The following is a 12685-nucleotide window of genomic DNA, read 5'->3' as shown; positions in this document are numbered from 1 at the left end:
TACTCTTAACAAGCTTGTAAACAAGGCTAAAGAAGCGAGTTGGGTATGTTGGTACATAATTGAGAACTGGGGACAGTGCAAGAAAGAAAAGCGTGAATGGAGCAGGATAATATAAACATTTCAGGCTCTATCTGTGGGTCTTTTTACATGGCAACCTTTATCAATTACGTAAACGTGGCTACTTAGCTGGTACAGCTGCAGTCAGAATTTTAGAGACCAAGGGAGTGTGTGGCAAAAAAAGTACTGCAGCCCTTTCTGATGGCAACTTGCAAAGCTTTAGAGGATGCACGTCCTTGTTGACGTGCCAGCCTGCTCGTTTGCTTGCTGCAACTGCACACGTATACCATGCAGTTGCAGAGAGCAAATGTGCAGTTGGAATGTCAGACCAAAGTGATTGGTGCCACTTGCTCAGCTTCCATGAAAAGACCGAGTGATTTGCCTGAAATAAAAAATAAATTGGCACAGCTTGCAATAAGTTGCAGGGCAGTGCCACAGCAGAGCTGGCTTGGCTTGGCTTTTCCAAGTTCTGATAAGTGTAGCTAAGTCAACTGATATGTGCATCCATACATGGCTAGACAAGGTATTCGTTTTCGTGTGATCTCTCTCATAAGTGAAGCTTTGGCCACTAGCTTATCGTATGGCATTAACTGGGTACTGATTAACTATTGTGCAGCAGCATTTATCAACTTGATTCCATTTGCTTAATTAAGCTAATTAGTATATCTGGGCTTATTCTTGAGTAACTAACATTGCCAACTGCAACCTGAACTTCATTAGTTACTTAGTTCATTAGCATCAATTAGGCTTAGTCTTCAGTGGCAGTAGTCTTTGCAAGGCCTGTCTCCACAATATCTTCTGGGCTCAGCCTCACTAGCTACACTAAAGAATTCGTCTAGTTTTAATTATCATTAAGTAGATTCTGACTTAGTTGTGCTTAATAAGGTACTACCATGCTCAACTGGACTTTATTCGGCTTGGCTACCATTTCTTTTTCTTAAGCTCTGGGTAAATGTCTATTTGAAAAAAAAAAAAACTGATGTGAAGCGTGTTTTTCGTGCCATGCTTAGCATCTGAGGACAAGGAGTCCAGTGCACAGAAGACTGCCAGTGCAAGTTAGGCAGTCTCATCAGAATATCATATCTTGGTGCCTCCATAGCAACTGCAGAAGTGGCATCTTGCACTTTGGCATTCTGGTATGCATGCAGTTGAAGCAAGAGAACAAGCAGGCTGTCAGTAAAAAGGATGTGCAGGCGCATTGCATGCTCTTGAGCTTCGTAAGCAGTCATCGGAAAGCACTGCATTACCCTTTCCTATGCGCTCCCATGATCTCCCTAAATTTTTACCGCACATGCAAAGGTAGATGTTTATAATGAATGAAAAAGAAGGTTAAGGAATGGAGCTTCTATCTAAAGTGGCTGACCTTGTGACCATTTGGAGAAATGTATGGTGCGAGTGTATGTTAAAAAAGCATGACCACTGTGCACTCTCTCTCTCACGAATGTTTCAAATCGCATGTATATATATGAAACACTGTATATGTTTACTTTACTATGTCTGGTGTGTTAGTCCTATGCTAGTTACATTTTCACCAACAGGCCCATGTTGCAACTTTCCTTGGAGAAGAGGAAGAAGGGCATCTGTCAATCAACACACTTATGTTGTCAATATCTGGACTTCAATATTATGTAGAGAAAGAGCTTTCTGGGGAATTCCTGCAGGCTTATCTGAGATCATGAAATTATAAACATCTTCATTTTAACTTGCCTTATCTCCCACAGATCATTTGTACAATTGTCTACAAGGGAAGATTTAATGTGTGCATATTTAGAAGTGATAAATGTATTGTTGAGACCAAAACGACTTCCATACGGTTTCTTTGTCATGTAATTACCTAGATTATTACTGAATATATATGTAGAAAAAGCATGGGAAAATTAGAGAGATTCTAATGTTTAATTTTTCTCTTATTTTTAGACCTGTTCAAGTCTTTGGAATGCCACACCCTTTTTATACCAGCTTTCAAGCGACCCCTTTTAACGGACTTGTCACTGGTAAGTACGAGCTTATTCCTAGTTGTCTTCGCTTATTTTTATGTGCACTCACCATGGTACTGTGATGCTTGACCTTTCACCAAAAGGTCGTGGAGTTGAATCTCGGCCATGGCAGTCACATTTCAATACAGTTTAATGTTGTGTTTAGATTTAGGTGTCTATCAAAGAACACCAGCAGGTGGAAATTCTCTCATGATCATGTTGTGGTTTTGGGGATATAGCACCGACAATTATTTATTTTTATGTTCAAATAACCTACAATGCTGGTAACCTTTTGCAGGGTTGTGCATAGAATGAAATAATACTTCATAGTTATATGAATGAATACAGGCTGCAGTTATGTTTAAACATATTGTGTATGGCTTGACAGCGTATATTCATTTTTACTGACCTGAAGAACTGAAACTGTTTAAAAGATGCCCGGGCACTAAATGTGATAGAGACATCGTATAATCGTGAGGTGGATTAATAGGTAGGTTGTATTCAACCAACCTTGCAAACATTATAAAGGTTTATATAGCTGCCATACAAATGCAATCTTTAAATTCAGCCTTAAAGTCTTGACAATGTACCACGGCCAAATAGGCTTGAGATACTCAGATTATTTTTGCATATCTATGGTTAATTGGTGGAAATACATGATAACTTGATTAAATGATTATTGATTTTTATTGTTAGATTTTACAGTTGGTCATTTCTGTGGAAAACAAATCCTTGAGAGATATGTACGAAGCTTGTGTTCTGTAATGTTTACTTAGAGTTTGTCACCAAACATCAACCTACTGTTAGTAGGGTCAGATTTTTGAAATATTTAATGTGAATGAAGTGGTCGAGACATTCCAATTTGTGATGTTTGGTTTTCAAATGATATAGAATATTTTCAAATGTTCATTAGTAGTCAAGATTATTTCTGTGACATTCTCATTGAATGTTCACTAAAAAATTTAAATACTGAATTAATTTAAAGCTATTAAATCACATATGGCAAAGTCCACGCAAATCTGACTTTTTGATGAGCATTGTTGATGTGCTCATGGAATAATCTTCGAGCAATCTGGTGCACCATTCACTTTTTCATGATGGCATGTTGTGCAATAAAGCTGTTTTGCTAGGCTTTGTTCAGTTTTTTTCAGAATCACTACTTCATTCGGAATATTTTTCCTTAGGTACCTAGCCTCAGAATAAGAGACATCGCGTCTTCTGTTTTAATTTGCATTTAACTCCTTTTAGGGATTGCGTCTGCAGTACTTACTAGTCTGATTATGGTGAGATTTTTAATCCAAAGCTGCACTAAGTTGTGCATGTTCCATTTGCTGCTGTTATTTTTATGACTGTGGCACTTCTCTTAAAGGGACACCAAAGACAAATATTAAGTCGATGTTGATTGCTGAAATAGCTGTCCAGAAGCCTCGTAGTACTGCTTTTGTACCAAGAAAGTGTTTATTTTGAAATAAAATCATGTTCTAGTGGCCTATATCACATAAGCACACTTCAAGCTACCCGCCTCAAAGTGGACACTGTCACGTCACTGTTGCCATGCACAATGTTGCCCAGCTTTACTGCGCGGCCTCCGACACTAGTAGCGGCAGAGCGAGAGTAGCGGGAGCCACAGCAGCAACAACAGCAATCGGGCAATTTTTTGCCATGGCCTTCGAGATGGCAGGCGTGCTTGGTTCAACTGGGCCCCGCTAGATGACAAGGCCTGTTCAGTTTAACTAGAGTTACTGTATATGCACCCTATGGGAGCAGAGTTGTGCATAGGTCCGCCATTATGTTTCACGGCTGTGCAGTGAAGCCATTTGTCGAGCACGCAGGAGAAAAATACGGTGCGATGTTCAGGCACGAGAGCGTTCCGCAGACGTATTCGTGCGCACTGAGCAAGATTGCACTGTCGCAGTGAGGTGATATATTGCTATAGGTTGCGAAAATGCTTGAGATTTAGGTGCTTAGATTTAGGTGCATGTTATGAAAACCCCAAGTGGTCGAAATTTGTAGAGCCCTCCACTACAATGTCTCTCATTATAATGTGGTAGTTTTGGGACGTTAAACTGAACAATTAAAAAATGTGAGTGAAGATCATTGAAAAGGTAACTCATTCGAAATAAAGCCGCTGCACGGTTTTTACACCAAACATACGATGCACAATGTTTCTGAAATAACAATTTTGAGTGCTCGGTACATTTTGACCCTGCTAGATGGCGTTACCTATCCAGTCTGTCGAGGGCAAACATGTCTGCGGCTCGATGTTCTGGCCATTCTAGCTTTGGTAATTCAGCTGAAACAATGTAATCGCTATTGGAGCTCGCGCTTCTGCTTATTTTGACAGGATGTCTGGAGTCTCCGCAGTGCTGACATCGCAAGTTCCTACAAACAAAGGGGGATTTGCGAAATAGCACCGCCAACGTAAAGCCTTCTGGCAGGTAGTTTACGTTACGTAAAGGTTTACGTTCTGTAAAGACCCGAACATGCACAGATTCTATTTGGTGACACGTTAACGTAAAGAAGTATATGTACAAGCTAAAAGCCCCTAAAGGCAGTCACGATGAAGTCAAGGCAGGCAGTAAACTCGTGGGCGTCGCGCCATCGGGCATGTAAAGTTGGCTTTGGTGCGAAAAATGGAACATTTAACGTCACTTTTCATCACGTGACAGCGCTTGCCGAATAGCGGCGTGAGCGGTAAAGGAAATGGTATGTGCAACTCTCCTACCTTAAGGTAGCATATACTGTAACTATAAGTTTAACCAGGCGAAAATGGAACTTTTGGACCACTCGCACCATTTACCATGGTAACGTACGGCGGTTCCTTCTACTATAAATCAACAGAAACAGACACGGAGCATTTTGTTATGTCTCTTGATGCACTAAAGCTCTTTCTTTATTGCAGCTAGTGTGATTACTAGTGATTAATTGTAGTCAGATGCTCTGATGTCATCAAGATCATTTGCAAATATCCCACTGATGGGGCCTGTCGTAGGGTACATTTAGCTCAATTTCTTGGCAAGTAGGGCACTGCTGTTGACGATGTTGCAGTTCTAGATGTCATACATTAAGCTTTCACTCTGACATAAATTGTTATTTGCCTTCAATGTCCTTTCAAGTTGTGCAGGTCACTCTAATTTACACTTTTGTTTTTGCTCTTGCTCCTTCTTGTTATTTTCTGTGCATTATAAAAGTAAAAAAGTCAATATATGTGCTGCTCCGAGTTTTTCTCATCTTCAATTCTATGTCTACTTATCAGACAATTTTGTAAGACAACTGCCCCTATTGCCATCCACTTTCATCTAAATTCAGAATTGTTACTCTACAGAGAACAACTTGCTAAATAGAAGAAAAAAATCAATGTATTCGTACAAATGTTTATATGGAGGAAATTTCTTGGAATTAAATTGGGCAGTAGAACCTGCCATGTTCTTCGCAAACCTACACGTGAAACAGCTGCAAGTGTGCTTCACCTCCTCTCTATTTATTTTCGTAATCATCTGCTTTATGGTTGTCTTCAGGGAAGTTTTTGTGTTATGGTGCTTTGCATTAACCTTTGCCTTGGCAATGCCCCACACATAATGGTTCAGGAGTTGGCATTTGGGGATAGAGAGAGGTCAAAAGACTGGCAATCAGTGGCAAAGCACATTATAACTTATTACCATCTGCACACATAACAGGCGTTTTTGTTCTCTTGTTGGAGAGATGAGTTACCATCTGCACACATAACAGGCGTTTTTGTTCTCTTGTTGGAGAGATGAGTTACGCTGGAAAACACACGGCATCTTCTCTGCATTTGGCTGCCTTGGGCAGAGTAAACTTTGTAATCAAGGAGAATAAGAATACCTTGTGAGTGTTGGTGATAAACAAGTCAAAAGCAGCGCCAGTGAAAATGGAAATCAACTTCCACTGCCCCTGCGAGGGTGAAAGGGAGGGCCTATAAAAATCAATTTTCGCGTGCCTCTGTTGCGATCGCATGGGGAAACTGAAGCCATGCAAGGGCGTTGCTGCAGATCAGCTGATGTACTGGCACTAGAAACAAGCTCTCTTTATCTCCACAAATAGGCAGCACAATCATTTCGTACGCTTCTTTTCTGCGCTGGTAGGTGGCAGCACCTTCGAGTGAGCATGCACCATCATAGGAGAGTGAAATTTCATACGGAGGGTCAAAAACATATCCGTGTGGCAAAGACACTGCGAGACAGAATACCCTTGCCGTTCATGTATGGCAAAACAAGTGAAAGAGTTAAAGGGTGAAGTAAAAATGCAATTCAGCAGAATTAAAGCTCTTTTCTAGTGGACTTACCTAAACGATGCCTTGGTAACTATGCCTTCTATTGAGGAGGTTACGGCTAGGCTGGCATATTTATATGCAATGTGTCCACCCCAAAATTAAAAAGCAGTTTACCAAATAGTGTGTATTAGGATGTTTCTGCATTTATTGACCTTGTCAAAGAAGGGAAGGATTACCTCCTTACTGGGACTGTTGCATAGAAGTACAAAATCTGATGTCACAGCCTAGGCTGTGCATTTTGGGGGGGTCACTCTTGTTAACAACAGCCCAGAGAAGATTATGGCAGTGCCAAGGAAAACTCTATTGATTGACAAGGTGCATATGACAAAAGAAAACTGCAGTTAACATTGTATATTATGGCAGCAGACGATGGTGCTTTATCTTTATTCCAAGTAAAAGACCAAAAGAAAAAATGCACTTGACCAGCCTGTGTGTTGCTGTTTTGCTATTGGTTTGGTTGTAAGGCTACATAAATGGACATTGAAAATCTGTAAGCCATCTTTCTTTTTTAGGTGTCTCTCTTTGTTTGAAATATTAGGACCATAATCCTTTTTTTTTAAATAAGTTACCTTTTTTTGTGACCATGTTTTTGGGAATGGATTGAGTGGCTTGCAAATTGTGGTATTGGTCACTGATCTGTGAATGGCTTTAGTGAAACTGGTTTTGGGGCTGTGCAGGCATCAGAAGAAGATCTCACCGAGGAGTACATTGAGGAGCGAAATGCACTCACAAAGAAATTGCGTGAGGTGTTGGTGCCAAAAACGAAAAATGGTACGAGCTGTCTTTCATCTGCTTCTCTACACTGCATCTAGTAGACTGAACTGATCTTCTGAAATTGCAATACATAGCCTGGAATGAATGCCCATGAACGAGCAGTTTTTCTGGTTTCCATGGATACAGTATTGGTGTTAGAAAGTCGCTAATTGGGTATTAGCCACTGCCAGCTAGCACTGACTGCTTGCCTAGACTGCATGCTGGCAGCTGACTAGCAGTTTTATAGCCCTGTCACACAGCAACCACTGAACTTCATTTACCTCCATTCAGCATTCAACTCCCTAATAGAGTTTGACGAGGATAGAGTTGTGGCTATGCTACACGGCTTAGTGCAAGCTTTCGGCGGGAGCCTCTCGGAGCAGAAATGGCGCTGCTGCGCTTGTCGAAACATCCAATATTTCACTTAGGTAGTCACCTTCAAAGCAACGTACACGTGTATCTCTCTCTATATATTTTTTTGCATGCATTTTGATAAAACTGAAGGAATAAAGTATGCGAGAAAGTACACTGTGCACGTACAAGCATCTCGCATGTGTGTAAACCAACAATACCACGCAACACTTGCCGGTGGCGGCTTGACAAATCGTTAGGTGTAGAAGGTACAAAAAATCGAGTTGAAACTTGCACTACACAGTGTGTAATGCTACACCGCACAAAAGTGTAATGTTAAAATTTATAATTAAGAGTACTAAGACAGTTTTGTTAGCACGGTTATCTTCCTAGCAAAAGCTATGTGGGAACGAGAGTACTCCATCTAGCCCAAGTAGTCATTACCGAACTCCCTTTTCCAAAAGCTCTATTTAACTGCCACGGGGAAATGGAGGCATTGTAACATGAACCGCATCTTTTTCGACAAAAGACACTGAAACGGACTTCCGTGGTGGCCGTGTGACAGGGGTATTAGTCTAATACGAAGCCTGATTCTTCAGCAGAGTGTAACGTTGAGCGAGTTGGTGCATATCTTAATAAAATATTTAGGGCGCAACTGATACTAGCAAGGAAAAAAAAAATGAAGGAGACATGGTAAGGCACCAGACTTTCAACTCGTTTATTTTCCTCACATCACCCAAATATATATGCCAGAATGCGCACAAAGAGGGGGTGCAGCACAAGCGACTATCACATTGCACGCATGGAAACTCAAACAGAAGAAAGCTATCACACAGCGCTATCTAGAAACAGGTATTCCTTTTTGTACAAAGTGATCGACAGGACACTGACGCATTCGTTCCCCTTCCTTTGTATGTGATATGCCATATGCCTCAAGTATGTCACATGCTAACGTTACTCTGCTTCGTCCTAACACACATGTTTCTCGGAACAGTGGTGTGCAGCCGCACGAAGCACATTTTAATGGTGGGTGTTCTGCCAACTTTTCCACTTTTCCTGCTTGTGTTGCAGCTATTCTTGAGCCATTTTCAAAGGAAAGGGTCTTTCTCCGCTGCCCACTGATTGGTGGCATAGCGCCATCAGTTGCCGACATAGCGCCGAGCTTTGGTTGCACAACAACACATTCACTATCATTAGCGGCTAACTCCTCGCACGTCCAAAAAGGTGTTGGCAAATGCACAGTCAACGACGCAGTTTCATTGTTCGGGGCTGTAATCACTGCAGTTAGTGAGCGCAGCGCACCAGGTGCACTTGAGCATGAAACACCAACACCAGCCTCACTTGAAACGATGGAGCGTTGCACTGATGGTGTAGCAACTTCGACGTCGCGATAAGCATCAGTGCAGTTGTCGTCTTGAAGAGACAAAGGTGAAGCTGCTCAGCATCGATGGGACTGTCGCCCATGCGTTGGCGGGTGAACGCGCCTCACCATACATACCAGCTTCATCGGACGCTTTCTTGAACAGAACGCGTGCTCAGTCCCAAACTTTACCTTGCCCATCGTTAGTGACAGAACAAACATCAACATCCCGTGAACACGGCGAAAGATCGTCTCGTAAAGACGGTGAAAGATTGAAGAGCACGCATGAGAACCAAGCCAAATGATGGCAAACGGGAAAGCTACGCATGCCAAGAGGACACCAAAAGGCACGCCAAGAGGCTCTTGCAAGGCCGGCACCGGAGCAGACGGCGAGCCGGAGAAACAGATGCATCATCGTGCGCAACAGCCAATAGGAGCTGCGTGATTGCCCACTACCTCAAGAAGCGCGCGCGCTTCCTCTAGTCGCGGCTTCGCATCCGAGTCGCGGAAGGCTTCAAAACTTCGAGAGCCCCCCAATCACGAGCGATTCTCGCTTCGGCCATGCCGCTGCTGCTGCTGCAGGTGGCGAAAAAAAAAAAAAGAGCGAGAATTCACGAGCAGAACAAGATCAAGATGGCTGCGCTGGTCCGCGGGGTTAGGAAATTGCAAATGCACGAAGTTGGGCTATTTTCTGCGCTTGCTGGCCACTCGCCAGCTGTCGCGGCTTGTTATATAATTTATTTGACGTACTTTCGCGATGAATTAAACATTGATATTTACAGAACACATAGTTTATAAGACATACTAACCAAATATGTGGTTTTTAAAAATTGACTTTTTTCGCAATTTTTTCATTTTCAAAGGGCGCATCTCCTCTTAAATCAAGCAAACATAGTTTCTAACACTTTTGGTGTTTGAGAAAAGTAATACTTGGTACAATTACAGGTTTTTCTAAAACAGCAGACTTGATTGGTCACATGAATTACGCCCCGCCGTGGTGGTCTAGTGATTATGGCGCTCGACTGCTGGCCCGATGGTCACGGGATCGAATCCCCTCTGCGGCGGCTGCATTTTTGATGGAGCCGAAAATTTTTGAGGCCCGTGTGCTTAAATTTAGGTGCACGTTAAAGAACCCCAGTGGTTGAAATTGTTGGAGCCCTTCACCACGGCATTTATCATAATTAAATGGTGGTTTGCATAATTATTGATCACTTTAATTACACTGATCATACATGTATGTGCTTGAACGAACCATTAGGTTTTCTGTTTCATTTGAATTGGTAGTACTGTTCTTTCTATTTAACTTCAAGGAGAGGTTATGCCGAGCGCTAGTTTTAATACGATAGTGCAGTCGCAATTTATTAACAGTCCCAGCTGCAGCAGTGGCTTGCAAAACTTCAGCCGCAACATTTATATACCGGTGTGACGGTCCTACTTCTCAACTTAGGCAAAAGTTAATGTTAAAAAACTTGTCAAATGAGATACAAAAATTTTATTATGGCAAATCTCATTAAACATAAAACATATTTCAGGCTCAATGGACCATTTGATTATTAACCCCATATCTTGTCAAGTTCCCACAAAACAGCAGCCCAAGAGCCCAAGCATTCTTTCCATGAAGCACATCATTCACTTTACCATGTAATGTAGGTCTTGGTGGTGCTGAAAGCATGAACTTCTCCGGAATATATATAGTAAAAAATGCGTTGCATATTTGATTGATAAACTGCCATATGATTATGATAGATGTTGTAGTGGAGGGCTCCAGAAATTCCGATTAACTGCGGCTTTTAATGTGTACCCAAATCTGAGCACATGGACCTGCAGCATTTTTGCCATTTTCGCCTCCATCGAAAATGCAGCCGCCGCAGCCCGGATTAAATCCCGTAACCTGCGGATCAGCAGCCAAGTGCCTTAGCCACCAGACTACCGAGACGGGGCATGCGTCGAATATTTACACGGCCTGAACTTTCATACAGTTTAGTTACTAAAGCATCAGGGAAAATGTCACGTAATTGCAAATAATAAATGTGCTATGGGTAAATGTGAAGTGACCGACAATTACTAGGCTGAAGAAACTGAGAATGGGGCACAAGCATACGAAGAGCACCAAGTTCATTTTGTTTTCTGGAATTTTATAAATAAACATGCATTCAGGTGTTAATTTATTTATTTCATTGAATATAGTGTAAATACTCCATGTTAGAGGTATTAGCATTAGAAAATGTCAGACTGGTATCTTCTCCAAAAGACTTGCTTAAGAGCACCGGGAAAGCCCTATATGTCCCATGCATTTTTGGTCGTTTTGAGGTACCGTTTTCTCACTGACTAAAAGGGATATTCACACAATTTATGCATCATTTTTTTCCCACTTTTCTACTCTAATAACTGAAGCAGGTGTATTAAGCTATGACTAATATTAGAATCTTCATTATAATTTTTGCTGCTAGGACCTAAATCTTAGCTAATTGGCAGCTATGAAGATTTGTAACACAAACACTGCAAAGTGTATAATTTCAATTCTGCTTCAGTAGCTGTATGCATTCATGCAGAATACAAGGAAAAATAATCAACTGGTTATCTTGGAATAAAGTAGGAACTGATGGTACCTAAGTAATGAAAAACATGATTTTGAGATAATCGAGAATAAAGTTAAAAAACAACTGAAAAGTGAACACACTTTGTCACAAACACCATTCAACTTTTTTATCTAGTAGCTACAAGCTTGGTAAGTATTGCCCAAGTCAATTTTTTACTTTCGAGCCTCTCGTAATGCTTGCCTTGTTCTTTTATGAGCTGTCATGCAGCTCTATGCACAATTCATCCGTCCATGTGTCTATCCATGTGCTAGCTAGCTAGCACATAAACAAAATCAGGGGCCCTAAAGCTTCGCCTGTAGGAGTTGAACGCGATAGTGACATCTTGTTCGTAGTGCATACTTCAAACACTTAGTGCATGAAACCTGTTCGAATTTGCTACGCACCCACTACGTGGCCTTAAGGGAATAGGTGCAGTAGTGTGTTTGCTTTTGTAGTGGGCTACCGGCTTTCAACCTCGTAGCCATTATGATAACCACATATTCTGACGCCCGTTGGCAATGGACGCTTGACCACGCATTATTACTGCAATATATTTTCATGTTGCATTGTGAAGCATATATAATGGATGCGTGTGTTTGTAAAGCATGAAAGCTACTTTCACTGAATTTTCAAGCAGAGGAAGTTCTTTTACTGTTTTCGCAAGCAGAGGCGTGGCCGTGTGGTAGAACATTTGCTTGCCACGCAAACTACCCGGGATCGATCCCCACTCAAACCCCAAAATCCTGGCTCGGTCTGCACTGTGCTCAGAGATTTTTATCATTTATTTATTTTATTTTTATTGTTCTCAATTTTTCAGTCTTGCATAATATGATGATTTTTTGCTCGCAACTTACGACATCGACGTCGACACCGGAATTTCTGCGAAATGGGCTCTTTAACGCGATCGCTTCAAAAATCTCGTCACAAATGTGACCAAATGCATTCCTCCAGACACGAATGGCACATATCCGTAGGGCTACGGTACACATGTGTGCCACAGGTGATTGACAGTTTATATCTATGCTGGGATAGTGAGGACAGACATTAGTAACATAAATGTGACAGCATTAAGAGAAACTGACATCGGCATTGTAGACCCAATAAATACAAAGATAAAAAAGCAGAATCTCAGCAGGAATCGCACCCAAGCGTTCTGTGTTGAACCAGGTATTTTAATACCGGGCCATGCCAGGTTTTCAAACTGCTTTAAAACTTCCATTGTCGATGCAGGGCTAGTGATTTAATTTAAAAACAAAACTCTAAACAATAGATATGTTAACTGGGTTAATGCCGGTTAACATATATGTACTTACAATGT

At 41.5% G+C, this 12685-nt stretch overlaps 1 protein-coding gene across 3 annotated transcripts in view; it reads left to right on the top strand.

The window, feature by feature from the left end:
* Window positions 1-12685, top strand: part of LOC119161600 (uncharacterized) — a 197565-nt gene that overhangs the window by 78448 nt on the left and 106432 nt on the right. For all 3 annotated transcript variants that reach the window (XM_075878922.1, XM_075878920.1, XM_075878921.1), the window contains 2 exons: window positions 1975-2051; window positions 7002-7095. In XM_075878922.1, the coding sequence (XP_075735037.1) occupies window positions 1975-2051; window positions 7002-7095 (171 nt within the window). The remainder of the gene's footprint in view (window positions 1-1974; window positions 2052-7001; window positions 7096-12685) is intronic.

This window comes from Rhipicephalus microplus, chromosome X, assembly GCF_043290135.1.
Source record: "Rhipicephalus microplus isolate Deutch F79 chromosome X, USDA_Rmic, whole genome shotgun sequence".
Taxonomy (NCBI): domain Eukaryota; kingdom Metazoa; phylum Arthropoda; class Arachnida; order Ixodida; family Ixodidae; genus Rhipicephalus; species Rhipicephalus microplus.
Note: the sequence above shows the minus strand (reverse complement) of the source record. Positions and strands in the feature narration are given on the sequence as shown.